This window comes from Pteronotus mesoamericanus, unplaced genomic scaffold (genome assembly GCF_021234165.1).
Source record: "Pteronotus mesoamericanus isolate MK-2021 breed Mesoamerican mustached bat unplaced genomic scaffold, CSHL_Meso_final contig_246, whole genome shotgun sequence".
Taxonomy (NCBI): Eukaryota; Metazoa; Chordata; class Mammalia; order Chiroptera; family Mormoopidae; genus Pteronotus; species Pteronotus mesoamericanus.
The window spans coordinates 12,878,024-12,905,401 of NW_026555104.1; the positions used below are offsets into that span (position 1 = coordinate 12,878,024).

The window sequence follows — 27,378 nt, forward strand, 5'->3', positions numbered from 1 at the left end:
TTTCTTCAAAAGATCACCAAGCCAAACATTTGGCCATATTTTTATTTACTACATATACTATAAACATATACAATACATGCTACAAAAAAACATTTTTCAAAATTTAACTGTCAAGAAAGTGTATAGTGTTATAATACAATGGCACATGTTGATATTTTATTTCAAATTTGTTTGCTTATCACCCATTTCAAACCATTAATAGTGAAATGTTACTTAAGGATAATTAAAAATTATCTATTTGCATTATTAACAATAAACAATTCCAACAAATTAATAAGAATTAACCACGTCAAATATTAGTATCCAAAAATTGGGCTTTTGCAGAAATGATTATATAAAATATAGCAGCCAATTTCAGTTTACTTTGCTCTGTGACAATGTATATATGCACTTGAATAAGATTCTAGCATTTATTTTTGGAAGATACTTTTAAGTCCTTTGATTTCTTAAGGTCCACATCCAGCCAAATCCAACCTGACAGTTCATATTAATGGCCTCAGACAACCCATCATTGAGAAATTCTTACGATTTGGGTAGAGTTGCATGTTCCACTAATATTACATAATATGAAAAGAGACATTATAAGCCAATATCGTAATGTCAAAGGCAAAAGAAAATACAAATACTCAAATCAGTTGTGACAAGGTTTTTCTACAAATATTTTAGATGTCATACTTTCAGGAAAACAAGATTTAATGTGTATTTGGACTTTACAGTATCTATCCTCTAACTGAAAATTTAACAAAGTAGTCAGGTGGAAATTAAACCTAGTATTGCAAATTTGTTCATTCAACATTGAGCACCCACTATGTGCATAGCACTGGGCTAACATTTAAAAAGTCGAGTCAATCTCTTTATCAAGCATTACCTTAGTGTGAGGTAAAAATATATTAAATTAGCGTCAATTCATTAGTTTCCTTGTGGTAACGTATGTACTCCTGTGCCAGGTGGCTTCCCTGTGCCACATAATGAGCTCCTGCCCACCCCTCATTCACTAAGACACACATCTGCGCACCAACTGTGCCAGGCATTGTGCTGGTCACCGGGAGGCCATAATTTGGTGTACATGGAAGAAGGCAAATTAACCATTACCTATGCAAAACAATTAAAAAGGTATGTTTCTTTTCTAAAATAGGCCCTCAACAAAATATAAGGTGTTTCTATTGGTCATACCATACCACAGACCAGTTAGTGCTTTTCTAGGCTAGAAACCAGCCTTGAAAATTTCATGTTGTAGTCTATACAGCCTAGATCATTTTTGGTCTCAGAAGTCTATATTCTTTGGAGCACCTGACCCTATAAAAACCATTCCATACTAAAAAGGATTTGTAAACTAAACTTGAACATAGAGAAAAAGAGCCAAAAATGAAGGCAGTTTATAAAGTAATGTACTTCAAGCACTATTCTGGCAACGTGAAGAATAATACCTAAGTTAATTCTTGATTGATTCAAACATTTTTCAAAGTGCTACCTCTATTCCCAAACTCATGTAATTTTAACTTGACTTTTATACAAGTTGCACATAAAGCAGAGGGCAGAATTTGGCCCCAAAACCTTCTATGGAATATTCCAAGTGATTGGTCCTTCCACTCCAAGTAGAAGCTAAGAATTTCAAAGAATCCCCTAGCAGGACACTGGCACTCAGGAGAAATGTCCCTGCTGGATCCCGTTAGTCAGGAGCCCACTGAGCTGCGGCAGCACTGTGAACCTGCTATGGCCCCTCGAGGGAAGGCAGAGAGCTGAGAGTTTGGCTGTCCACTCAGTGAATCCAATACTGGCTTAAAGCTATGCACTGAATAAAGTGCTCTGCACATCCTGCTTGTCATCTGGAATGAAAATAAACACTTTTTTTTTAGAATTAACCTATCTGGAAAAGGATGACAGGGTTCAAAGAATCCCAAGAAAAAGTATGAAGCATTGACTAGGAAGGAAGACAAATGCCTCTAGTAGTGTCCTCAGAAATCTCAGGATTTGAACTGTCAGAATGAGTCATACAACGGTCGTGTTCTATAAATGAAAAAGCAATCCCACTGGGTACTATTCACATGGTACATGATTATTTTACGGGGGTGAAAGGGAACAGTCTATTGCCATTTGATAGGACGGTTTCAGAATGAAAACAATGCCACTGGATAAATCAGGGTAAGCCGTGTGCAACGCTTCTCTTCTGTCCATCAGTTTCCACAGGTTGATGTGCACTGCCTGAGAGAAAGGAGGCAAGAACCCTATCCCTCTAACACCCTCGGGCATGGCGGCGACCACCTAGAATTTCCAATTCAGAAGTTAACACACAAGCCCTCCAGTTTTGTACCCTGAATGTGGTAAATGGGACTAGGGATATAGTAGTTCAGTCTAAAAATAATCACAGGTAACAGAACGCTTATATAAACTAGACTGTTTTGACATCTGTAAGAAAATTGTATAGATGGCAATTGAAGAGGAAAAAAAAAAAAAAGATTGTTCCCATCTGTCAGCAAAATTGGTTGTTGAGCTATACTCAGCTGAAGTCCTCATCAGGATTCTGTTGATCCAGCAGACGGACATGTGTGAATGGGAAGTGACCTCGTTTGCCATTACACTCCCCTTCCCACTGACCACTGACATTAATCTTCGTAACCTTTACCAGCTCACCGACCTGCAGGAGGAGAATAAGGAGAGCACTTTATTTCCAGTTATGAATGAAAGCGGAAAAACTCCATTTCCTGATTAGGCATACCCTGCCCATATGATTGCTCAAGGGCTGACATTACAGAAATGGCTATTTGCTGCCTCCCAAGCCCCAACCACCAGAATGATTATTTGTGGTTAATGCAGGCAGAAAGAAGTGATTTTAGCAGTGCAGAAAAACAGAGAAGGCAGAAAGTAGAAAGGATCCTAAAAAGTGATACTTCTGGGAAGTCTCAAGTATCTTTTGATGAGCAAGCCCAACTAGAGTAAGCTACTTTTCCTTCTCTCCGTACCTGCTACTTTTAGTTTCCGGCCTGCCCCACAGGCCCTGGCCAGGGAAAGAAGTCTGTGTGCTGCCCCCTCCACTCTCCGCATAAAGCAGGAGCACACTCTCCCAGCCCACTCTCATACACACATCCTGGCCTGCTACTCCTTCTAGAGCAGAAGGCAATCACAGGAAGCATACTTCACTTGGTCCCAGAAAATGAAGTGTTCCCATCACCTCCCTACCAAGGCAAGGCTTTCCCCATTTGGGCAGGTATAGGCCAAAATTCCAAATACCACTGCCTCCCTGCAAAGCCCCCGACTTCTTCAGCAACCTCTACTTTGCAGGCTACTACCTGCCAAACCCTCTAACCCCACCCCACCATGCACTGACAGACTTTGTTGCTCCCTCAATGCCACTTGGTACCTGTTTATTAATAAGGGGACATTATGTTTCTGCTACTACAAAAAGCTTCCTGTTGCAACATCAAATATAAAGATTTGAGCCCTGGCTGGTGTGGCTCAGTGGACTGGATGCCGGCCTGCAAACCAAGTCACTTGTTCAATTCACAGGGCACATGCCTGGGCTGTGGGCCAGGTTCCTGGTTCGGGGCATGCGAGAGGCAATCAATCCAGGTATCTCTCGCACATTGCTGTTTCTCTTTCTCTCTTTCTCCCTCCCTTCCCCCTCTCTCTATAAAATAAATAAAATCTAAAAATACACACACACACACACAATGATTTGACAATCTAGGATATACTTCCATTGTGCTATGAAACTAAGACAAGGTCAAAAGAAAAAAATAAAAAAAATAAACAAGATGAAAAATTAAAAAATTTTTAAAATGGTAAGGTCAGCCTGATAAATGAATTTACCCTGTGGCAAAATATTAAACAATACTGCCCTGGCTGGTGTGGGTCCTCTGGTTGAAGCCTCACCTCACAGACTAAAAGGTTCCAAGTTCAGTCCCTAGCCGGGGCTCATCTCCTTCCCTCTCTCTCTAAAAACTAAAAAATAATAAAGAAATCAAAGGGCATGCCCTCAGGCTAGGATAAATATAAAGTATTTAAAAATATTGAACAATATTTTGTTTAATATTTGGAGATAAGGCCCCTTATGTCACTGGACTCAAGAGCTTATAATTATCTTTTAATTATCAACATCTGAGTACTGAGCATACAAGTGGTTTTCTAAGCCTGTTCATTTGGTTTTAAGTTAATAACTAGTATTTATTGAACTTTCATCAAGTCTGTAGAAGGTATTTTATATAAATTATTTTCTAGTCATTATAATAACCCTGTAAGAGAGGAATTGTTTTTCATTTTACAGGTGAGAAAACTGAAATTCAGGAAAATTTCATGATATATCTGAGGTCACACAGCCAGTGGCAGGGCTGGGATTTGAGCCCAGGAGCACCTGACTCCAAAGCCAATTTATACCCTTTTTTGCTCCACCAGGAGCCTTCAAATTACGCAGCCAGGGCCCTCTGGGTTCCCTAAGGATGTCTGTGAGCCAAGCACTGACCAAAGCCAGCTCAGATCTAGGCTGAGGGCCTTCTCCGGAGCCAGCCTGATCTCACTCGCAGAGGAAACAGCTTCCCTACTGGCCTGTCAGTAATTTCCTAAAGAACTATCTGAAAAACACAGAGGCCTACAGTGGTGGTGGGGGGGGGGGGGGGGTGTCACAGGAAGCTGAGAAAAGGAAACAGACACCAGGGAGTATTAGAGACAAAGGATGAGATAAAAAGGTGAGAAGGAGCTCAGCCTGCCGGTACAGTGAGGATTAAGGCTGAGGGTGGACAGGGAGGGAAGGGAGGAATGATACCGCACGCTCATCCTTGCAAACAGCTCCGTTCCTACAGGACTGCCAGCACCAGGGTTCTGCTGATCCCCCGCAATCTTCCAATTCAACCCAATTCAAAGTCCCTGACATCTGAGCAGGCCAACTATGCCAAGTAAAGATTTTTATATAGTCTTCAGGGAGAGGAAGACCAGGACATCAAGTGAAAATTTCCTTGCTAGTAAAATCAGTCTGAAAAATTTCTTCCTTTATCCCCAACTCTAGTTCTCAGACTTTGTCTCACATGTCTCCCTTTTTTAAAAACTCTTAGTGTTGCATGAAGCTAGGCACAGCATCAGCTCCGTAACTACTCCTTAGTGAATTTTCCTTGTGCCTGTCCTGTCAGCTACCCTGGACTCCTCACCCTTCCCCTTCACACCCACATGCATGTGCACACAGCACATTACTAAAATCCATGTCTCTGTGCCGCTAGCCCCTTGCTATGTTATGGTCAATTATAACAAGTGCAGCACGTCTTCCCCATTTTACATACTTATTTATGCTATCTGTCAAAACACTCATGTCATACTAAGCGCTACTCTGCTAACTGGACCCAGAATAACATAACCCCCCCACTTAAGAAAAATATTTGAGGGGAAGTGTTTGCTCATGTCAAAAATCTAAATAGCCACTCACGTGAGGTTCCCCTCCAGAGGGGGACAAAGGGGCCAATTTCTTTTAAGAAACTGGTTGATGACATCCCAGCTAATATCCCTAACAGCTATCCCATCTGAATCCGTCATTTTACTGATGTTACAGACACACACAAAGGACATGAGGGACCTTCTGGAGTGCTGGAAGTGTCCTGGACTTTCACGTGGGTGATTAACACGTAAGTGTATATACATGTAAACTGACAGCTGTCTATTTAGGATTAGCACATTTTACCAAATGATTTCAAATCTAAATAAAAAGCTGTCAAGAAAAAAAAGTCTGTTACATTTTATCCAGCTTTTCCCAGGTGTTTTGTAGGAGATGGCTCTCCAGGATACATCTTTAAGCCCACCATTCTACCCGATACCAAAAGCTAGGTTTCAACCCCTCTCTTTTCTCTCAGTGTTATATTGCCTTTATTTTTAAAAATTCAAAGTGCTGTACGGTAGGGGAAGAGTAATGGGCGGGGCGGGGAATGGGGACAATAAAATTGTAATTGTAAAACTGTAATTGAACAATAAAATTTTTTAAATAAATAAATAAATGCAAAGTGTCATCTGGAATTGCACCCCGCAGAGCTTTAAGTAACAGGTAGGACGGAAGGCGGGTCCCCCACAGCAGGGCACACCTGCCAGGCCGCCCACGGGCCTTTCTTCTTTCACAGTTCAAAGGGAGAAACAGCAGGGGTGCCTGTCAGGTAAGATATTTCTTGGCGGGAGAATTATGTGCAAACTGGACCTTTGGACAACATTAGAGCCATCTCTAACGTACATACATACTCTCTTGATTTCACTCTACAGGCAAACGGTCAGGCAAACCATTCTATGTTCTGGAATTCAAGATCTTTTTAGGTTCCTGGCAGAGAAGCCCAAATGTCAGGGAGTGAAAGGGAGGCTATGCCTTGACCAAAATGATTCTGATTTTTAAGTGGATAAAAAAAAAAGTTGTAAGCAGTCAACTGGGCTAATTAACCTGCTCAAAGTGGCCTTGTAGTGCAAATACCTCCAGGAAGACCTTATTAAAATTAACTTTGTTCCCCAAGGGTCTTCTTCCTGAATATTCAAAGCACAAGGGGACTCCTGGAGTCAAAAACAGAGAAGCCCCTGGCCCTGGCTGGAGAGCTCAGTTGGTTAGAGTTTTGTCCCAATACTCCACGGTTTCACTTAGATCCTGTCAGGGCACATGCAAGAATCAACCAATGAATGTATAAATAAGTGAAACAACAAATCAGTGTTTCTCTCTCTACAATAAAAAACAAAATTAAAAAAAAAACTGGCCCTGCCCAGGTGGCTCAGTTGGTTGGAGCATCATTCTGTAATCCAAAAGGTTGTAGGTTTGATCCCCGGTCATGGTAATACCTAGACTGTGGGTTCAGTCTCCAGCTGGGACGTGTATGGGTGGCAACCAATGTCTGCCTGTTTCTCTCTCCTCCACCCCCTCCTTCTTTTCCTCCCTCCCTCCCTCTCTTCCCCTAAAAATCAATAAACATATCCTTGGGTGAGGATTAAAAAAAAAAAAAAAAAAAAAGGACAGGTTCCAAAGGCAGTATGACTACCCTCAGAGACCACACAAAGCCCTAGTGCCACCACAGTTTGGAAGGGTGGTTGTCAAGCGTGGGGGCCTGGGGGTGGGGGCGTACAGGAGGGGACAGGGCAGTCTAAGAAAATGGTGCTAAACTTTTTTTGCCTCTGTAACCTGTTTCCTGAGCCCATTTTTAAAAGATTTTATTTATTTATTTTCAGAGAGAGGGGAAGGGATGGAGAAAAAAAGGAAGAGAAACATCAATGTGCAAGAGAAACACTGATCAGTTGCCTCTCACACATCCCCAACTGGGGACCTGGCCTGCAACTCACTTATGTGCCCTGACCAAGAATCGAACCAGCGACCTTTTGGTTTGCAGGCTCAATACAATACAGTACAGCGACCTTTTGTTGAGCCACATAAGCCAGGGCCCTGACCCCATTTCTTCGACAGCTCACTTCTTCTACCTCTGTGATCTTCTAAATAAACTTTCATAGTTTGAAAAAAAGGAAAACAGTGCTATATGAAGTGCAGTTCTTTCTCCAAGTCAGAAACATGACACATTTCTGAATGCATACTTTTGTTAGGCAACAACTTACTAAAGCAGAATTCCTGAAGGCCAGAATAGGGAGGATGAGGGGGATACCTAAGAACTAGAAGCTTGGTCTACCATATCAAAGACAAAGAAAGCAAAACTGAATACTCGTCACAATCTTAAGATACAAAGTAATATACATACTAACCAGTTAGTGCAGTAAAAACCTTAGTTCTAACACTACTGGTTTCAAATTCAAGTTCTAGACGGGAAAAACAAAATCCTAGTCTGCTTACTGATGAAAAAGACCCTACAAAGGTGATGAGAGTGATGCACTACATAGCAGCTGACCTTTCTCTTCATGAGGCAGACCTCACTGCCACCTTGTAAAGGAGATGGTGATGATTCTTTCACCAAGCTCCTGTTTTAGTGTCCAGTCAGTCCCTCAGCCTCCTGACACTGTAACACACCCTTAAGAGCAAGTCTGCAAGTAAATCCTGGCATGATCTGTAAGAAGACTGAATGTGATGACATGTTTCTTAACTCCCAGGGACCTGAGGAACATGGGTCTCTTCCCCTAGCTCTCTGCAGTTCCCAAGGTAAAACACCATCTCATACAGATGTAGTCAAACCTACAACTGGTCCTGGAGCAAAAGATTACCCAACCTATACCAGAGTTCCAGTGACAATGAGAAAAACTGGAACCTAGGTGACATTCATTTCTGGTATTCACTAAACAAGAGACATCAGGGAACTGAGTGACCCCCTTTGCTGGTGTAACCTAAGGGGGCTGACTGCACTTCGAGTGCCTGTCTCTACTGCCTAACAGGAAAGGCCTCAACAATTGCCAGCATTCCTTTGACCCCGGCTTGCTGCAGGGTTCCAGTGGTCTCAGGGCAGGGAACACACACAAACTCATATGAGTAAAGCCATGGAAAAGTATGCACATAGATAGAATACAGGGGCCTTGTCTTCAAACACACTAAGTACACAATTGGTAACTATTTCAAGATTTGGCTGAACAAGAAAAAAAGAAAACTACAACCACCTAAGCTAGGTATCAAGCTCATTTGTTGTTTTGTCTATGGCTGCTTTCTTGCTACAGTGGTAAAGATGAGTGGTTGTGACAGAGGCTGTAATAGCCTTCACTGAAAAACTTGTACACCGATGATCTAAGGACTAGGTGGTATTTAGGGCCCACCTACAGTCTTTCATATCAATGGAAACAAGGACAATTCAGCCTCGATGATTCACTTGCCTCACAGATGGACTGAAGTGGCCATGGGTGGTATTGGTAGAAAGTAGCAGGTCTTTGAGATTTAAATGTTAGGTTACCAGATGAAAAGAATTAATAGTCCTAGCTGATGTGGCTCAGTGCACTGAGTGCTGACCTGCGACCCAGACGGTTGTCCCTTCGATTCTCAATCTAGGGCACATCCCTGGGTTGAGGGCCAGGTCCCCAGCAGGGGGGCATGTGAAAGGCAACCACACACTGATGCTTCTCTCCCTCCCTTCCCCTCTCTAAAAATAAATAAAAAAAATTTTTTTTAAATTGCCCACCAAATCCTTGAAGATACATCTTACCCTGGTTTCAGTCCAAGTGAGAATATATCTTCTGAGCTCAATTAACTGATAATACCTAAAACTAAGTTCCCTATCCCCTTGGTGAGAAGTAGGGAGGTAACCGACCATACATAATCAGTACATTTCAGCTAAATATGAAGAATTTTCTAGACACTAACACACTGAACTTCCCTGAGGTTCCCCATCAGTAGTGTCAGACGCACTGCAGCAAACTCGGAGGAGTGGCGCAAAAGGTTTTAAATTTTTGATGGAAACATAACAGTAACTGATACCTCCTACGCCATGTGAACTACCAGCTCAAGGCAGTTGACCATACTGACATTTGATCACACTACATTCCTTTCAACAATGTCTTAGCTTTGCAAAGCTGGGTTTCGGCAGTTGCTGTGATAAAAAAAACAAGTACCTCATGAAAATGACGGTGGCAGTGTTCACTATGATCCCAAGGTTTGAGAAACTCTTCAGTGTCTAATAGGTGTGCACCTCATTAGTTAAGTGATTGCAGTTATTTAAGATTAAAATTAAAACACTTTTATTTCAATTATGTTTATTGTATTTTTCAAATGGGTACTAATTATTGGGATACAAATATTTACATTGTTTGAACCTACCTACGTAGTAAATGGAACTGTTAGATGTATCTCCTGGCGTGGCGCCCTGTGAAAGAGCACTGAGATGTAATGGGTGCTATGGACCAAGAAAGTCTGAAACCTCCTGACCTGTGGTTGATGGCGAGTTCCCCCAAAGTGGAGATATTCGAACAGATGTTTAAAATTCACCCAGGAAGATACCAGAGGGCCTGCCTTCAATGTCTGAGAGGCTGGATTAGTTGCTTCCAAAATCTCTTCCCACTGACATTCTATGTTTTCAAATGAAGATGTCCAAACAGGAGGGAAGGAAGAAGGACAAGACACCTGTCTCAATGAGCAATACAGAACTCTAGACCTCCTATACCAGGAAAAGACAAACTGGACATGGCACGGACATGCCACTCATGTTCTTCTAACCTCCAAACTCTTATTTTCTGTTAACAAAGGGGAAATTGGGGTCTTAACTCCTGTTTTCCATACATAGGTTAAAAGGTCTTAACAAACTTATGTTTCACAGAGTTCCATGTGGGGAGATGTGGCGTTGATATAATCATTGTTACATATAACCAGGGACCCAAAGCACTTTGCAGCTTCCCTATCTGTGCCCTGAAGAACAGGTCTAAGCCTAAGACCACCACAGAAGCTCCTTGGTTTCTCTGAAGTTTTATCATCTATTAAATGAAAAATGCCAGGTTGAATCAGAGAATGGAAATTACAGAATTATTCTAGGCTGAACTCTAACAGGCAGAATACTCCTGCTTTGGTTGTTAACTAGAATTATCCCCCTCTTTCCAGAATCTTTATTCCTAATAGAGAAATCCAGAGGGTGGGAAAGGAGAAAGTATCTAATAATTTATATTCTAGTAGAGGACTCTGGTCACAGCAAATATACCATGCAAGAAACATCCATCTGTAATAAGGCAAGGGCAGGTTGTTCTTTGAGTACTATGTTTGTTTTTTTAAGATTTCATTTATTCTTTTTCAGAGAGGGGGGAAGGGAGGGAGAAACAGGAATAGACACATCGATGTGTGAGAGAACAGAAGTTGGTTGCCTCTCGCACACCCCCAACTAGGGACTTGGCCTGCAACCCAGGCATGTGTCCTGAGTGGGAATTGAATTGGAGACCTTTTGGCTCACTGGCCGGCACTCAACCCACTGAACCAAGGCTGAGTACTGTGTTTTTAATTTATTGTTTGATAATACAAAAATCCTCTCTTCAAAATCAATCAATCAATCTTAGCCCTGACCAGTGTGGCTCAAGTTGGTTGGGCTTTAACCTGCAGAGTAAAATGTCTCCAGTTGGTTTCCTGGTCAAGACATGTGCCTGAGTTTCAAGCCAGGTCCCCAGCAGGGCACATGCGAGAGACAACCAATGGATGTTTCTCTCCCTCTTTCTCCCTCCCTTATAAACAAATAATTAAATAATTTAAAAAAATCTTGGAGAGACCCTAACATATAACACAGTTAAACACAGAGTTACTGCCTTGGCTGGTAGCTCAGTTGATATGAGTGTCATGTCCATACATGAAGGTTGCAGGTTTAACCTCCAGTCAGGGCACATACAAAAATCAACCAGTAAATGCATAAATTAGTGGAACAACAAAAAAAATTGGTATTTCTCTCTCTCTCACTAAAATGAATAAACTTAAATTTTTTTTTTAAAAAGTTACTTTAAAGGAAGAAAGGGAACCCACAGCCTTGCATCTTCAGCTTCTTCTCCCCAGGCACCTCCTGGGAACTCTTAGGACACTGATTATCTCTAAGGGCATGCCCAGTTCTAAGATATGATGACTCTATTGTATAGCAACTATAATTTTTTTTAAAAGATTTTATTTATTTTAGAGAGAGGGAAACAGAGGAAGAAAGAGAGGGAGAAAAAAATAGACGTATGAAAGACACATCAACGGTTGCCTCTTGCTCATACCCCAACAGGGAACTAGGCCCTACAACCCAGGCATATGCCCTGACTGGTAAATTGAACCAGCAGCCTCTGGCTTTGCAGGAGAGTGCTCAGCCAACTAAGCCATGCCGGTCAGGGCTATAATTTTTTGTTTTAAAGGAAAGGAAAAAGCTCAGTGGATTGAGTGCTGGCCTGTGAACCAAAGGGTCGCTGGTCTGATTCCCAGTCAAGGCACATGCCTGGGTTGCAGGCCAGGGCTCCAGTAGGGGGCACGCAACAGGCAACTACACATTGATGTTTCTCTCCATCTTTCTCCTTCCCTTCCCCTCCCTCTAAAAAGAAATAAAACCTTAAAAAAAAAAGGAAAGGAAAAAAAGAAGCCCTCAAGGAAAATACATACATACATAAAATGCAAAGATTCTAATTAATCAATTTCAAGTGTATACTGTATGTCAACTATAATTGAAAAATATTTCAAGTTAAGTGTAAAACTCCACTAAAATGTACCTAACTGGTCTACAGATGGGGATTTATAGTTGGTCAATTATAGCAATAAATTTTTGCTGCTGCTGTTGTCTTTTTAAACCAGAATTCGAAGGTCAGAAAGCCAGTCTCCTAATCTTATCTTCCAGCCTCATTGCAATAAGGTCTAGGCATAGCTCCTATAAAAAACCAGAAATGGGAAAGGACTGTGCTTCTCTGCACAGATAGTACAACTAAGCATAAGCTGTCAGTGACCCCACATAAAACCTGCACTGAGGAGGGCGGCAGCACTGTCACAAAGCAAACATAATCACAGCCTGACTCTGGGTATGGTAGAAAAGGCAGCGAGACAGACCTGGGTTCATCATCTCTACCTCCAGCTGGTCGGAACAATCCGTTCGATCTGTCTAAACATCAAAGTTTTTTAATATAATGAATAAGGACCTCTAAGGTCCTTTCCAGCTATAGAATTCTATGATGGTAAACTAGCACCATGTTTTTAATCACTTAGGATGTTTTAAAGCTATTACTTGGGGTATTTGTTCTAACTTGAAAGAGGCCATCTTCAGCCATCAACATGTGGTTCAAAACCAGTATCCAACCAGAAAACTTACTGAAATCATAAACTAGTTTTCTACTAATCTTTACTTCACAAGATTTATATTTCACAGCAGAGAGAGCAGCTCAACCACTTTTGAATACTGAAGCCTCTAATCAAGGCAGGCATCATTAAAAACAATTCTCTTTCAGAAAGAGTAATGCAAATGGAAGCAAAATTAATGTGATACCTATTCTCTTCTGGTGTTAGCTGCCTTGTTCTATGAATGCCGTTTTCACACGCCAGCCCAGCGCTAACAAGCCCTGCAATGACCGTCAAGAGTCACATCTGTCATGTTCACAGCACCGTGCTGGACCCTGGCATCATCTGAACTTAAATAAAAACATGAGGCTAGAAACTTGTTTTCTTTATCCTCCAAACTCTAAGCGGGGAAAAAGTGGCCAGGCCTAGACAACCTACATTTCATTTCTCTTCAAAGCAGGGACATGATACTTTTAAGTCACAACATGATCTCAAAGAATATACACTTCAAAAACACATTTCCCAGTCAAACCAATAAGACAACTAACTCTTCTTTGCATCCACTACACAGAACGTAAAAGAAAAATGTCAAATCCAGCAGTACCAGTGACTGGTTTGAATAAATTCTAGTTTACTCTGTGGGCTTGCACTCCCACTTGGACAGAGGGAAGCTCTTTCTCCTCAGTATATGAATATAACCAAAGAAAAAATTCAGAGAAGAGTTCAGTTTACAGGAATATACATTTGCACTCTGGTTGGTGTGGCTCAATGGATTGGTGCCAGCCTGCGAACTGAAAGGTTGCTGGTTTGATCCCCAGTCAAGACATATGCCTCAGCTGCGGGTCAGGCCCCTGGTTGGCGGTGTGCGAGAGGCAACCGAGTGATGTTTCTCTCCCCCTCTGCCTCTTTCCATTCCCCTTTCTCTAAAAATAAATAAAATCTTAAAAAAAGAAAGAAAACACGTTTGCCCCTTCTCAACGAATCTGTGCACACGTAACTTGAGCCTATGCTCAGAAAGTTACTTGCTCACACTGAGTTACAATATCAGTAGGCTCTGAAAGATGGGATAGCATGCCACCTCTGCACCAGCTTTTATGCTAAACTACCAGCTCTGCTTACCTCAGAAAGGGGGAGAGGGAGAAAAGGAGGAAGAAGGGAGAGAGGAAGGGAAAACAGGGGAAGGAAAGAGACAAAGCCATGAGTGATATAGAGAGAAATAAGGGAATAAAGACAATGCAGTGACTGGCTGGAGAAGACAGGCTACCAAGGATAACTACTTATCAGCAAAGGCAGTAAGTTACTCCTCAGGAGACACTGGCTTTCTTACCTGCAAAATGCATTAAATAACAAAGACCAAGTAAACCTGCTGCTCCTTGGAATTACTAATTTTAGATATGTATCTCTTCACACCTGTATTATGCTTTACTTTTCCTCCCGAATTCTTACTTGAACAAAATCAATCAATGGTAAGGAACCCCATGCCCTGAAAGTAAAAACATTAAGTTTCTGTGGGAAACTTAAGTGATAGGAATCACTTATTATACTCAAATCTTTGTGAGCCCACCTTATTTCAGACAATGATAAATGGAAAGAAATAGATTAGAATGTAGATAAGAAAAAAATATTTAGGTTAATTTCTGTGAATTCAGGTGGTGTTATTAAAGTAGTCAAAGTATGTTTAGTAGATCAATCAGAACATTCAGTTATACAGTTTTAAAGCTTATTCATTTCAAAACAGGTTTTCTAAAAAAAAAGAAAACCCAACTTTAAATGCCAAAATCAATACTTAATGGTTCAACATCTACAACATCACAATGCTGGTGCTTGTATTCAGCATTCCTACAAAGCTCTAAGAGGTCTGAAAGGGAGACCCTGTAGCAGATCTCTTCTTTCTATATTTTGCACATTATGTACCTCCAAAGCCAAGGCTGTCTTGTCGTAGGCATTAGGGACTCGCTTCTGGATTACCCTGGCATAAATGGGCCCATTCTGGAGGTTAGGGAGCGGAGTGTTGACGCTGGGTTGGGCATAGGGCCCAGGCTCCGGCCCACCCAGTGGCTGTGGGTGGGAACCCTCCTGGTTACCTCCAATCAGAGCCGATACTGAGGCGGAGGCAGGTCTATACTTCTCCACGTAAGGGACTGGAATCATCCCCCTCTTGCCTTCGCTGTCCTCTGCATTCCACCACTGCTCTTCAGGCTTATCCCGGATTCTCAGGATGTCTCCTTTCTTAAAGGGAAGATCTTCTTCATCATTCCCATTAAAGTCAAAGAGGGCTCGCACATACTCTGCCTCCTCCTGCCTGAGAATCACTCCACTACCCTGCCTGGATCTGGAAACTGGTTCTATCAACGTTGTAGTGTCCAAATAGTGTATTTTGTAGAATTCCAGTAAAGCAGGCAATGAATCAAACTCTTGATCTCCTATTCGGAGTCTGGAGGGGCTCACCCCTGGAAAAAAACAGAGCAGGGTATTATTTAAAGGATTATACTGGTGATAAAAAAACACAGGTTTTAAGCATTTCCCCCACACCTTTAGTCAATATTTAATCAGGACAAAGAACTGTCTAGCAAAAATAACCCCTTCTCCTCATAGTAAACAAACCGTACTTTGTAGCTGAAACATTCCCAGGAAGATGCCCAATGCCACCTGCAGCAGAGAAGGAACTAGAGCAGAGGCCATGTCAGACCAAGACACTCAGGACAGGCTCCTTGCTGGATCAAAAACAGCAACATGGAGACTGTGTTCATTCTCCCAAAATGTTCTGCACTTATACAGCAGCATAAGGTTCAAGCTGTTGTTGCAATCTCCTTTTCAACCTCAGGAAATGTAGCAAGCTCCCTTTTTCACAGGTTCCAGCAGCTATTCCAGGAAAAGGTAGGAAGAACTTGGAATCTACACTACACTCACACATTTGTTCTCTTCACATCTAGAATGTATTCTACAATTTAAAAGAAAAATAGTTTTAAGGCTGATTGCTGATATCAATTTCATTTACAACAGCAAAAAAAAAAAAAAAAAAAAAAAAGGCTTAATTAGGAAAAATAAAACGCAGAGGAGCCTGACTAGAAACTAAGAAACTGCTTAAAAATCAGTTCCTAAACCCTTCACTTGAATAAAACATAGAAACTGGATGGTTCCTTTAGAGGCAAAAGCGTCTCTCTCAGTGTCTCTCTCACACTCACACACACACACACACACACACACACACACACAGACACACACGGTAAACAAAGATGCTTGGGGGAAAAAAATAAGGAAGTGTTAAAATCCTCAACCTCTGGTGACACACCGAGGATCCAAGGCGAAGGACATATTAGGAATGCTTAAAATTCTCATGATGCAGAGATGTGTGTGGCCCAAGACACAGGGTATACTTCAGGTCCCTCTCTATCCTGAGTTCTAGAACTGAAAAATAACCAATGAACATATATCAATTCAAGTAAGAAAGTTTTCTAATGGGGAATACAAACCTTTTTCTTGCACTCTGCTAAGCACCCAAAATATCTAATCATCTTTATTGGATTTTTTTTACCTTTTGGTTTTCTGATAAGTAATAGCTTCACAGAAAATTGTTTCTTGATTTTTTTTTAATTTCCCATATTCTTCAAGAATATGACTTTTAATGGCTATAAAGTATTCCCAACCTTTCACTAGTGCTAATGATGCTGTTAGGAGCATTTTTGTTCTTATGCATTAATGAGAATTTTTTATTATTTCCCTAGGATAAACTCTTTGAAATGAAACTGCAGGATCAAATGATAAGAACATTAAGATTTATGTTGCCAGCCCTGGCTGGTGTGGCTCAGTGGATTGAGCACGGGCCTGTGAACCAAAGGGTCTCAGGTTTGATTCCCAGTCAAAGCACATGCCTGGGTTGAGGGCCAAGTCCCCAGTGGGGGGCACCTGAGAGGCAACCACATATTGATGTTTCTCTCCCACTTTCTCCCTGAAAACCTTCCTTTCTCCCTCCCTTATCTTCTCTCAAAAAATAAATAAAACCTTAAAAAAAAAAATTTATGTTGCTAAATTGCCCTCCAAAAAGTTTGTATACTTTCAAACTCCCATCAGTGGTTTATGAGCTCCCATATCCCCCATGTCCTTAATCAAAACAGCATTTTAAAAATCACTGCCAATTTATTAAGAAATGTTATCTCTTTTGAAATATCTTTAGTTTTCATATTTATTGAGTATTTGTACTTCTTTTGTAAAGGTTACTTGTTCAAGTTCTTTTTTAAAGGAAAAGTGCCATTCTACTCTCTCCACTTATATTAACACTGCCCCACCCGCCTAAAAGCCATAGTGATTAAGCTGTGAAATAGCAACACTGTGGTAGTCCAGATGTCTAAATTAATTCGCCACTCAAAAAAAAAAAAAAAAAAAAAAAAAAGAAACCCAATTATTTTGTTCAATGTTAGAAAACATTGCTCCAGAGTGACCAGAAGAACTATATTTAAAACCCTCTACTGGGGAGGGGTGAAAAGGTAAGCTTTGGAAGTTAAACAGAAGTCCTCAGTACAGAATGAGCACTGATGAGTGTGCCTTCTCTTTTTTACCCAAATGAATGATGAGAGACCAAGGCATGATTTAAAGGAGAGTTGCACATTTCTTAAATTACAAAAGTCCATCTGTGGAATTCACAGCTGTAGCCTAAAACAAGTTAGCAGCCCACACTCAGTAACGCTGGCTGTTTATTCAACTTAAGATGATGAAATAGATGCCCAGACCCAGGACTGTCCATCTATGACAAACACTTAAGCACCAGTAGAAGATAACTCCAACAGTTCCAAGTACAGGATTGGAGACATGATTTTGGTTAAGACCATACCAGAGCGAGGTGGTGCTACACTCTGGAGTTTCTCATCACTAAAGTAGATCACCAATGAGAAATCATTGCTGTTCCAGTCTGGAAGGCAAGGAGATGCATGCCTATCACCACGAGGCCAATTCAGTGATCTTTAAGCCAGCTGAACTGTGACAGACGGTCAGTTGCGAGCTCCAAGGAGACCTACTTAGCACTGCTGGATCACGGAAGTCTCCGGGGCTGAGTGGTAGTGAGAACCCTCACATCAGCGAAGAGCCCGTGGTTTAGAAAAATGGTCCTGATGACACCTGGGGAGAAAAGCTCCCTCGCTAGAGTTTACCCAACCACACGCCAAGGTGCAACAGCCAAATGGTTTTCACTGGTCACCTTTTCAACAGTGGCTGGCAGGCAGTGAGCTCTCAGGAAGTGTTAGTTGTTTCTCTTAATGAAGACAACTCTAAAGCAAGGGAAAGTTAAATGAAAATCTGTTCCCAGATTTGAGCTCACAGCATAGCTGGGATTACAAAAACATACCAAGGTGGTTGGTGAGCAAGAAGCAAAACAGCATGTTTTAGACATCATTCCGCCCCCGACCCTGGCTTTCACTTTCAACTGAAGATGTGTTCAAAAAAAAAAAAAAACCCAAAAAAAAACAAAAACCAAAAAACCCCAACAAAATGTAGCAACAACAAACCTTGTTCTCAGATACAACAAAACCACAATGAAAGAGCAGTTCTGACCATCCCTAACCATTTGCAAAGCACCCTTTTAATTCTTAGAAGGAGGCAACCACTCCCTGCCATCCATTGTTATGGCTCCATTACTGTACTAATCCAAGTAAAAAATTTTTTGGTGGGGGGTGGATTTAGAACAAATAAGACCACTAAGCCAAGTCCCTTTCAAAGATCTCTGTGCGAATTCTGAAAAGAAAAACTCGAAGCTTATCTGCCATAAAAGTAGGAAGCTGGTTCAATTCATTTCTTGTTCAAATGCTTCATGGTGTAAACTGAGTCCACAATGATCTCCCCCTGCCAATCTTGACAATCCCAATGGTCCCAGAAATACAAGTTAAACACCAAGGAAAATCTTCAACATTACCTATTAACTTTTTTTTTTAAAGGTTTATTTATTTTTAGAGAGAGGGGAAGGGGGAGAGAGGGAGAGAAACATCCATGTGTGGTTGCCTCTCCCACACCCCCTACTGGGGCCCTGGCCCAAAACCCAGGCATGCGCTGACTGGGATTCGAACCAGCGACCCTTTGGTTTGCAGGCTGACACCCAATCCACTGAGCCACATCAGCCAGGGCTACCTATAAATTCTTTATTCTAATGGCACTATAATAATTCCACAGAGGAATACCTGTTTTTGTGTACTACTGGAACAGTTAGATATACGGGGTAGTCAAGTTTTGTTGATTCAAACTCCAGAAGGGAAGGGAGAGAAAAAGAATATATATGTTACAGATAAGCCCAAACTTCACCCCAACTATGTGTTCCAGTTCCTTTTCCCTAGTTCATCTCCTTCCAACCACAAACAGCCAAAGGCAGGAAAAAGAAAGGCAGGAAAGGAAGGAGATATAGTCAGCCAGTCAGCCCAGAGAGCAGAACCAACGATATGGTTCTCATTGCTGGGACTATGAAACCTCACTGACTTGTGCTACATCAAACTCGTGCTGGATTCTGAACACGCAATTTAAACTAACACATCCAAAAATCAAAATCAATGCAAGCATCCCTGGCTGGTGTAGCTCAGTGAACTGAGTGCTGGTCTGTTGGATTCCCAGTCAGGGTACATGACTGGGTTGTGGGCCAGGTCCCCAGTTGAGGGGCATGCGAGAAGCCCCCACTCGATGTTTCTCCCCCTTTCTTCTTCCCCCCTCATAAAATAAATAATATATATATTTAGAAATCAATGCAAGCAGTTATTGTTTTGGTTTCTGTACATGCTCGTCTTACTACATTTAAGCATTTTAGCCCTAAGGTTACATCCATTTTTACCATACTATTCCCTGCAAGTTTTGTAAAGAACAAGCAAAAGCTCTGTGGGCTAGAACAGGCCAGGTCACTTCTGGCACGGATACCTCCAGAGTGGCTCTACCACCAGCCTCTTCTTGATCTCACAGCACCTCCCTTCCTCCTCCCCTTTCCTTCATTCCCACTCCCTCTCTCCCTTGTCCTCAGCCTATGGTATTTATAGAGGTTGCTTCGATAAACAGTCCCCACTGCTGTTCAATACCAAGGGCTAAAAAGACCCCTTACTTCCACCTGTGACAGCATCCTCTCTGTCATTTACTAGCTGTATGAACTGTTTTTTAATATATCATGGGGCCAAATACCCAATAAAGTTCCCAAAAGTAACCATTATAGGTGCTCAGAAAAAAAAGAAAAAAGAAAATCCAGCTTCACACACACCCAACCTCCAAATTTCTTTAGAAATTTTCAATTTATTCCCAAATCCAAAGTTGGCTGTTTCCCAGAGAAGAATCCACAGAATCTCAAGCTGCTTCTCAACAAGTTCTGTGATCAAATAAGTTTGAAAAAACCCAGTGTCCAATACCTGCCTCTCTTGGAGAGTCGTAATGTCACATGGGCATAGTAAAGGCTTGGAGAAGTCCTGCAACAAATAAACCCACTCCGTTTCACCGTGGAATCTTTTTTGGGGGTGTAAAATCTCTAAGTAAGTCAATGAAGAACTTTTCGAGAACCACTGAATGAAGGGATACTGACATTGAGTAAAACATGAGGACCAGGTTTGAGAACTGCGAAGATGAAATAAACAAATGAAACAGAGATACTGAAGGTACAAAGAAGTGGCAGTGAAGTGGCACTTAGTGGCAAGTAGCAGTCCCACAGGATCTCCAGAGAAGTGGCTTTAGCAGAACAATTACCACCCTAGCTTCTGCCCACCCCAACCCTCAAAACGAGGCAAGCTTTTATGCTACCCTCACCCACTAGGGCAACAGCTGGGCATGTAATAGGTGCCATCCTATTTCCATACACTGGATCCAAGGCCCTTTCACACCTCTTGATGCAGCTCACTCTCCTCCACCCCAGCGCTTACTCCCTAAGACATGCTGGGGTGTTTTTTTAAAATTTTTTAAATTTTATTTATTTTTAGAGAGAGGGGAAGGGAAGAAGACAGAGAGGGAGAGCAACTTTGATGGGTGAGAGAAGCATCAGTTGGCCGCCTCCCAACACACCCCCAACAGGGACCTGGCCCACAACTCAGGCATGAGTCCCACCAGGAGCCCAACCACAGCCCTTCGGTTCGCAGGCCAACACCTGATCCACTGAGCCACACCGGCCAGAGCTTTTTTAAAAAAGATTTAGGGAGGGGAAGGGAGGGAGAAAGATAGAGAAACATCGATCAGCTGCCTCTCGCACATGCCCTGGCCAGGGATCCAAACCAGCAACGCGGGCATGTGCCCTGACTGGTACTGACCTGGGGACCTTTCACCTGGTGGGACAGCACCCAACCAACGGACCCGCAAGCGTCAGGGCCCTAAGACATGCTGTTTCAGTATGCTCACCAACTGTGCTTTCTGAGGCCCTATCAATGCTGAAAAGTTTTCCATTTTGTTTCAGCTCCTCCCTCCCAACTTCATAGTTATGTTCCTAACATTGAGGTATCTAATACTTATTAGGCACTTACTCTATGCCAGTCCCATTCCTAAATGTTTAATGCACTAAAACTCATTTAATCCCTCCAATGACTCTATGATGTATTACTATTTTCCCTCTTTCACACATGAGGAACTGAGGCAGAGAAAAAGTTAAAGAACTTGCTCAAAGTTACATTTAGTAAATGTCAGGTATGATTCAAACCCAGGCTAGAGTTCAGGCTTGTAACTACTCTCCCAGCTTACTCAGTTTTGTCAACTGGTCAAGAGAAAGAAACGAGTGGATCAATGATTGCAAAGCCTTCCCAAGAGGTATACCCTGAAGTCCCACCTGACAAGGGTACGACCCACGGACTTGACCTATGGCACTGGAGCACAGCCAGGGCACTCCCAGCATATGCCACATCCCTATTTTGTAAGAGTTGAACACCCAAGATAAATTAAAAATAGGTTCACTGGAAAAGGTTGAGACCTATTTTATCCCTAAGCCTCAAAAAATTACATCTATGCCATTCCAAACAAATTCTACCTACGTGGCAGGATTTCTGAAACATGCGACCCCTGCCTTTCTTCCGTCTCAGGTGTGCCCCTTTACCTTTCTCTCCTAAATCCTAAGGGTCCCCATGAGACTTACAACTAAGGGAGCAGCTAATGACTCCTGGCGGGCTAAGCCCCTGAACCTGTCTTCAAGGCCCCTTTTCCCTGCCTTCCCAGGGAGCTGACAGCAGCCCGGCCTTGGCCCACTTCTTTCCTGTAACATTTCTAGGCAGCCGAAGCAGAGCACCAGCTGGGCTTTCTCCTGTTGCTTCTTCTATGGTAAGCCCTTCCTTTGTTTCACTGTTCCCAGCTTCAATAAACACAAAATTTTTAAAAAATTCTACCTATTATACTCACAACACACATAATGTTATCCTAAGCAAAAATATCATTTTCCAGCTCCAGCTGGTGCAGCTCAGTGGATTGAGTGCCCGCCTGCAAAGCAAGCGGTCACTGGTTTGATTCCCAGTCAGGGCACTTGCCTGGGTTGCAGGCCAGGTCCCCAGTAGGGGGCGTGCAAGAAGTAACCACACACTGATGTTTCTCTCCTTTCTCCTACCCTTCCCCTCTCTAAAAATAAATAAAATCTTTAAAAATAATTTTAAAAAATCTCATTTTCCATATTCAATTTGCCAAATAAGAAAGTTAAAAGCCTCTTCATCACTGACTGTTAGATTGCAAATGTGTATTGTCTGAACACTAAAGCCAGTTTCTTCACCATCCTTTCCTTTTGGTCTTTAAACAAAAATCTGGGACCCTAGGACAGACACAAAAGTGTTGAGTCCTCTATGAGCACTGCTGAGATCCTAAAAGGAAACTGGCTTTGGCCCTGGCCTGGTAACTCAGTTGGTTACAGCAGTGTCCCAATACACCAAGGTTGCAGTCTTGATCCCCAGTCAGGGCACATTCGGGAAACCACCAATGAATGCGTAACTAAGTGAACAACAAACCAATGTCTGTCTGTCTCTCTCTCTCTCTCTCTCTCTCTCGTATCAGTAAGTTTTTTTGAAAGTTAACTGGCTTTGACAGAAAGGAATAAAGTGTAATAGTGTCAGCTCTCAGGTCAAAATTCCTGGGCTTAAATTATGACTCAGTATTTACAAGCTGTGTGACCTTGGGCAAGTTACTGACTCTCTGATTCTCAGTTTCCTCATCTATAAAATGGAAGTATTTTAACAGAGATCACAGTACATTCTTCACTAGATTGTTAGAGACAGTCAATGAGATGAGGCAAAGTACCTGGCACAGAATAGCCAGTCAGTAAATATTAGCTATTAATATTGTATATGTCCTTTGTCCTTCTAAAACTCAGAGGTTTCTATTAGAAATTCTGTATGGTTTCAAAAGAAAAAGAGCTTGATGGGGGAGGGTGAGAACAAAGATTAAATATTCTTTATAAAGACAAGTGAATCAATTACCCTACATGGAAAATAGGGTATGCGACAGAAATTACCTCACTGCCCATACTTTCCCCACCCCACTGACAAACTTTGGCAATCTTCACTTTCTCTCTTGCGCCAAGGATCTGAACTCATATATTATGAAAAGGTGGAACTCGGTATCAAGGGAGGTGCTGAGATAGAGCCATAATGCCAAGGTGTGCAGAAAGCTCAAATTAAAAAACCTGCCTGCTGCCATTTCCAAAATTTGCAACCAAGAAAACACATACACAAACAAAACGCTGAGAATGAAGTTTCACTGACAGTTTGCCATCTTGTCACTGAGTTGTAACAAAATACCCTAAACACCAGGGTATTTTGCAGTAGAATATATCTGGTACAGAGCAAATACATCACATCAATTTTCCCATCTCATGTTATAATGCTATTAAACCAACCAGACTGGGAACGACCTAGAATAATTTACAAAGATCCCATACTCTTTTAAACTGGTGTGCATTAACAACAAAGAGACTGTCTCCCCTATTTCTGGCCAGAGTAAATAAATCTAAATTGGGATTATCCTGAAAGGGTAAGTCTGCAAAGCCCGGTTCAGGAACTTCCTAATTCACTTGAGACTGGCCTGCATCTAGTCTCAGCTGGTCAGAAAGAAAATGCTTCAACTTGGGAACAGTGAGAAGGCACTAGGACTCTTGGCCCTGTTACCAAGATAATGATCACCTCAGAATCACCCTGGATTTCACAAACCTCAAGTAGTAGGGGCATAAATCTCCTTCATATTTCCCCAACTCCAAAGGCATGGGTAAGACAGCCATATCTCAATGATCTTTGCAAAGAAGGCCCAATGCAGATAATTTAAATTCCCAGAGAATCTGCCCAGCAAGGGTCTGTTCCCCCTAAAGAGACTCAAGCCACAGCCCCAACTTACGGAGCAAGAAGGGGCCCTGGAGTACACGAGTGACAATGTTTAAGTCCCAGGAAAAATGAAGTTCCTTCCATTCACTTTCAGAGAAGGAATTGTTTCCATTGGCTTATTTCTGGTTTGTTTCCTGGGGAAAAAAAAATCTCCCTTCCACTAAACACTGAAAACTAGAACCCCCTAACTGTATGTGGAGAACAGTTTTCTGGACACTAAGACTCTTAGACAGTCAGCCGAGCATAGACTTATTCTGGGCTGGCCACAAAGGGCTTGCTTTCTATCACCAAGGCACTGAGCTCACCTCCGCGGAGGAAAAAGACGGTAAAAGTATTTCGGAAAAATGCCCAAGAAAGGAAAAAGCTGACCGGTTTCCTGAGGGTGTCTCCATGCCTCCCGGCCTGTATGTGGTGACTTCCTACCAAAGGCCACCAGTGGAGTATAGCCAAACCCAGCTCTCCAACATTGCAGGAAATGTTTCAAGCCTAAAAAGCCACTTGTAGGATTATCGGATTCATTCTGAGCACTGCTGCCAAGTGATGCCCCCGCAGTACCAACATCCCCTTCAGCTCTTTGTCCCCACGTTGCCCAGCCCTGCCCTTGTGCTTGGCCCGGGCGCTAGCCCCACCCTGGGGCCAAAGCAGTTCCCCTTCCCCTGGGCTGTCCTCCCAAGTCACACCCAGAGGCCCGGGTCAGCGGCTCCTCCTCCCCCACGCACTCCCGCTGGTCTGTGCGAACCCGCCCCGGCAGCAAGCCGCCTCCTGCCACAGTCACTCCAGCCCTCTGCCCACGTCCCTCGTGGGGGTCAGCTCGCGAGGAGCAGCCGGCCAGGCTGGGAAGTTCCACGGCCCTCACCCCCGCCCGGGGCCTCCCGTCCTGCCCGTCCCTCACCGGGCGGAGGCTGGGCGGGCGACGGTGGCACCGGTGGGCGCGGGCCGCTGCTGTTGATGATGTAGTGGGAGACGCGCGAGTTCTCGGAGACGCTGAGTACATAGTCCCCGGGGCTGGTGCTCGAGTCCCGCACCAGGAACACCCCGTGCCGCTGGCCCTGCAACAGCGCCACCGCCTCCTGCCGGCTCAACCGCCCCCAGTACCAGCTACTCCGCTCCTCCGAGTCGAAGTTGCCCGCCATGGCCGCCTCGGTGCCTACACGCTGGGCCGCCGCCGCCGCCGCGCGCGCGCCTCTCCAGCTCCGTCGCCCGCCGCCCAGCGGACCGGCTCGGGTCTCAGCCTAACAGCAGCGCCCGAAATGGCGGCGGCGGCCGCGGGCCTTCCCGAGCGGAAATGACGCACTCCCTATTCCCCAGGAGGATGCCGGGAAAGGGACCACCGCCCGCCATTAGGAGAAGGGCAAGGGACCGCTGGCGCACGCACTGCGCATGCGGCCTCACGGGCGTCGCCGCCTGGCGGGAACCGGGATTGCAGAAGAGGGAGTGGCGGAGTTTGGGGCCATGGGCGGGGCCTCAGCCCGCCGTGGGCCGTTGTATATATCTTTGCTGTTGACCGTGCGGTTCCGCCGGACTTCAAGTTCCTGGATGGCCCAGGACTTCAAGGTAGCACCAATGAGACAACTGGAATAGAAAAAAATGATATGGCCCCAAGGCCTAAGCTGCCTGAGGCGGTCTTTTTTCCGACGGTTCCCTCCAGCTTCTCCCTCCCCACACCACCTAAAGGTCTTGTTTTCGTTGATTGATTCAGCAGTTTTTGATACATTTGCCCTGTGGGAGCAAAGATGATCAAGGCTGAGAGACCTTTCTTCATTGGATTCTCAGGCTAGTGGGAGAAACCAGAAACAGTCCAAAAATATGCCATGCTAACGAATAGGGAACAGACGAGGGCTCTAGGAACAAGAGAAGGGACCCATAACCCAGCCTGTGAAGGGATGCAAGAGGGCTTCCCAGAGGAGGTGTCATGTGCTGAATGAATGTTCATGACAAGAGGGGAAGGGCATTTAAGACAAAGGGGTTCCCGGGTTTCGGCACCAAAAAAAAAAAAAAAAGACAAAGAGAACAGAATGTGCCAAGTGGGGTAGAAGTCTAGAGTTCCCCGTATTGAGGCTCTCAAGTCATCGGATGCCCAGATTCTTCTAAACCCTAATTGTGGCCATAGGTATCTTCTACTCTCTGTACCTTCATGATCACCTCTATCTCTGTATTTCATATCTATATCTGTATTCCATTGAACAGAGTGCTCAATGGTGCTCTTATTGTCTTGCTGTCCCTAATTGCACTGCACACATCTGGCAGTGTGCTCTTTCTAAATTACAACCCCGAGACTGTGGCTATCCTGTGTAAAACTTTTAACAGTTTCCAGGTGTTAAAGACTCCCAGTTGATCTCACAGCATAAAACTGGACCACAGTCTCCTCTTAACTGCTTCTACATGAAACTTGTGTTTCCTCTTTCTGAAACACCCTTCTACTCCTTTTGGGATCTCAAACTCAAATGCCTCCCCTTTCCTTTCCACATCACTCCCTCTCTGTATGGGCAGCACTATGTCCATATTATCTCCATTACAGTTCTTACCCAATGTACTGTAATCTTTCATTTACAGGTCTGTTTGTATCCCATGATAGAGCACCTCAAAGGTCGAGCACCTTATTTATATAGGAGACATCCCATAATTTTTTTATAGTAACAGCTAATAGCTAACATTTATTCAGAGAATTCTACCTTCCAGGTATAGTGCTGCCTTTGTGTAGATCATTTTATTTAACCTTCTCAACAGCCTCATGAATTGGTATTTTACAACTATCTCCATTCACAGATGAAGCTCAGCAAGCTTAAGTAACTTGTCCAAAGGCAAAGCTGCCAAGGGGAGAGCCGAGATTCAAATGCTGTGGGGAAGAGAGCCAGCCTGTTTCATTCTCCCACATCTGGGATACGAGTGGTGGAGGTGGCAGGTGGGGGAGGATGGCAGAAGTAGACGTTTTGAAGAATGAGTCAGTCCTGGGTTATGATCTTAGACGAATAACACACCTCTCCCAGACCCACTTCACACACCCCTGGGCCTGCTCCAGGAAGGAGAGGGGAGCAAGTCACCTTTCCTGCTGTGCATGACTAATCATGGTGACTCTGGCTTAGTCACAGCATGTCACCACAAGCTAGCAGCAGAAGCCACCCCAGTGTGAATTCTGTCCTCTGGGAAAGAAAAGTCCCCGCCACTCACTTCCCCAGGATGGCCTGGCTTTTCAAAAGGACTTTACCCAGAGGCTTCCGGTGAAGTTCTGAAGCCTTTTAGCCCCAGGGTATATGAGGATGAAGAGGGTGGGAGCAGAGAAGGGAACACTCCAAGAAGGAAAAAAAGGAAAGCAAGACAGAACAAAAGAAGAAAGGAAGAGAGAAAAGACAAATCATAATTGAGCTGGAAAATAAGCAAGGAGATTGCCCCAAGCAGGTACTCAGGTGTGTTCTTCCTTGGAGCATGGAGAATCTACTAGTTCAGTGGACAACAAAGTAGAAACAGGAGTGGTCTTGGGTCAAG

At 43.3% G+C, this 27,378-nt stretch overlaps 1 protein-coding gene across 3 annotated transcripts; it reads right to left on the reverse strand.

Moving 5' to 3' along the window:
• Window positions 1-25,166, reverse strand: CRK (CRK proto-oncogene, adaptor protein). 3 transcript variants are annotated; one of them, XM_054573294.1, is made up of 3 exons: window positions 24,788-25,166; window positions 14,534-15,069; window positions 1-2,635 (listed from the first exon to the last, which is right to left on the reverse strand). In XM_054573294.1, the coding sequence occupies exons 1-3, from the start codon at window positions 25,026-25,028 to the stop codon at window positions 2,498-2,500; spliced, it is 915 nt and encodes a 304-aa protein (XP_054429269.1). In that variant the 5' UTR covers window positions 25,029-25,166; the 3' UTR covers window positions 1-2,497. The 3 variants fall into 3 exon arrangements, with proteins under 3 accessions (XP_054429269.1, XP_054429271.1, XP_054429270.1); XM_054573296.1 differs by having other exon boundaries at window positions 2,492-2,635; window positions 14,704-15,069; XM_054573295.1 differs by lacking the exon at window positions 1-2,635 and adding an exon at window positions 9,349-9,722 and having other exon boundaries at window positions 14,704-15,069.
• Window positions 25,167-27,378: the final 2,212 nt, after the last annotated feature.

What these genes read in the sequence shown, in the direction of transcription:
- CRK (XM_054573294.1), bottom strand. Translation starts at nt 25,028, where the DNA reads ATGGCGGGCAACTTCGACTCGGAGGAGCGGAGTAGCTGGTACTGGGGG. An exon ending in GCCCGCCCAGCCTCCGCCCG is followed by an intron (nt 15,070 to 24,787) that starts GTGAGGGACGGG and finishes GTTTTTTTCCAG; the next exon opens with GGGTGAGCCCCTCCAGACTC. An exon ending in AGACAGCCTTGGCTTTGGAG is followed by an intron (nt 2,636 to 14,533) that starts GTACATAATGTG and finishes CTCCTCCTGCAG; the next exon opens with GTCGGTGAGCTGGTAAAGGT.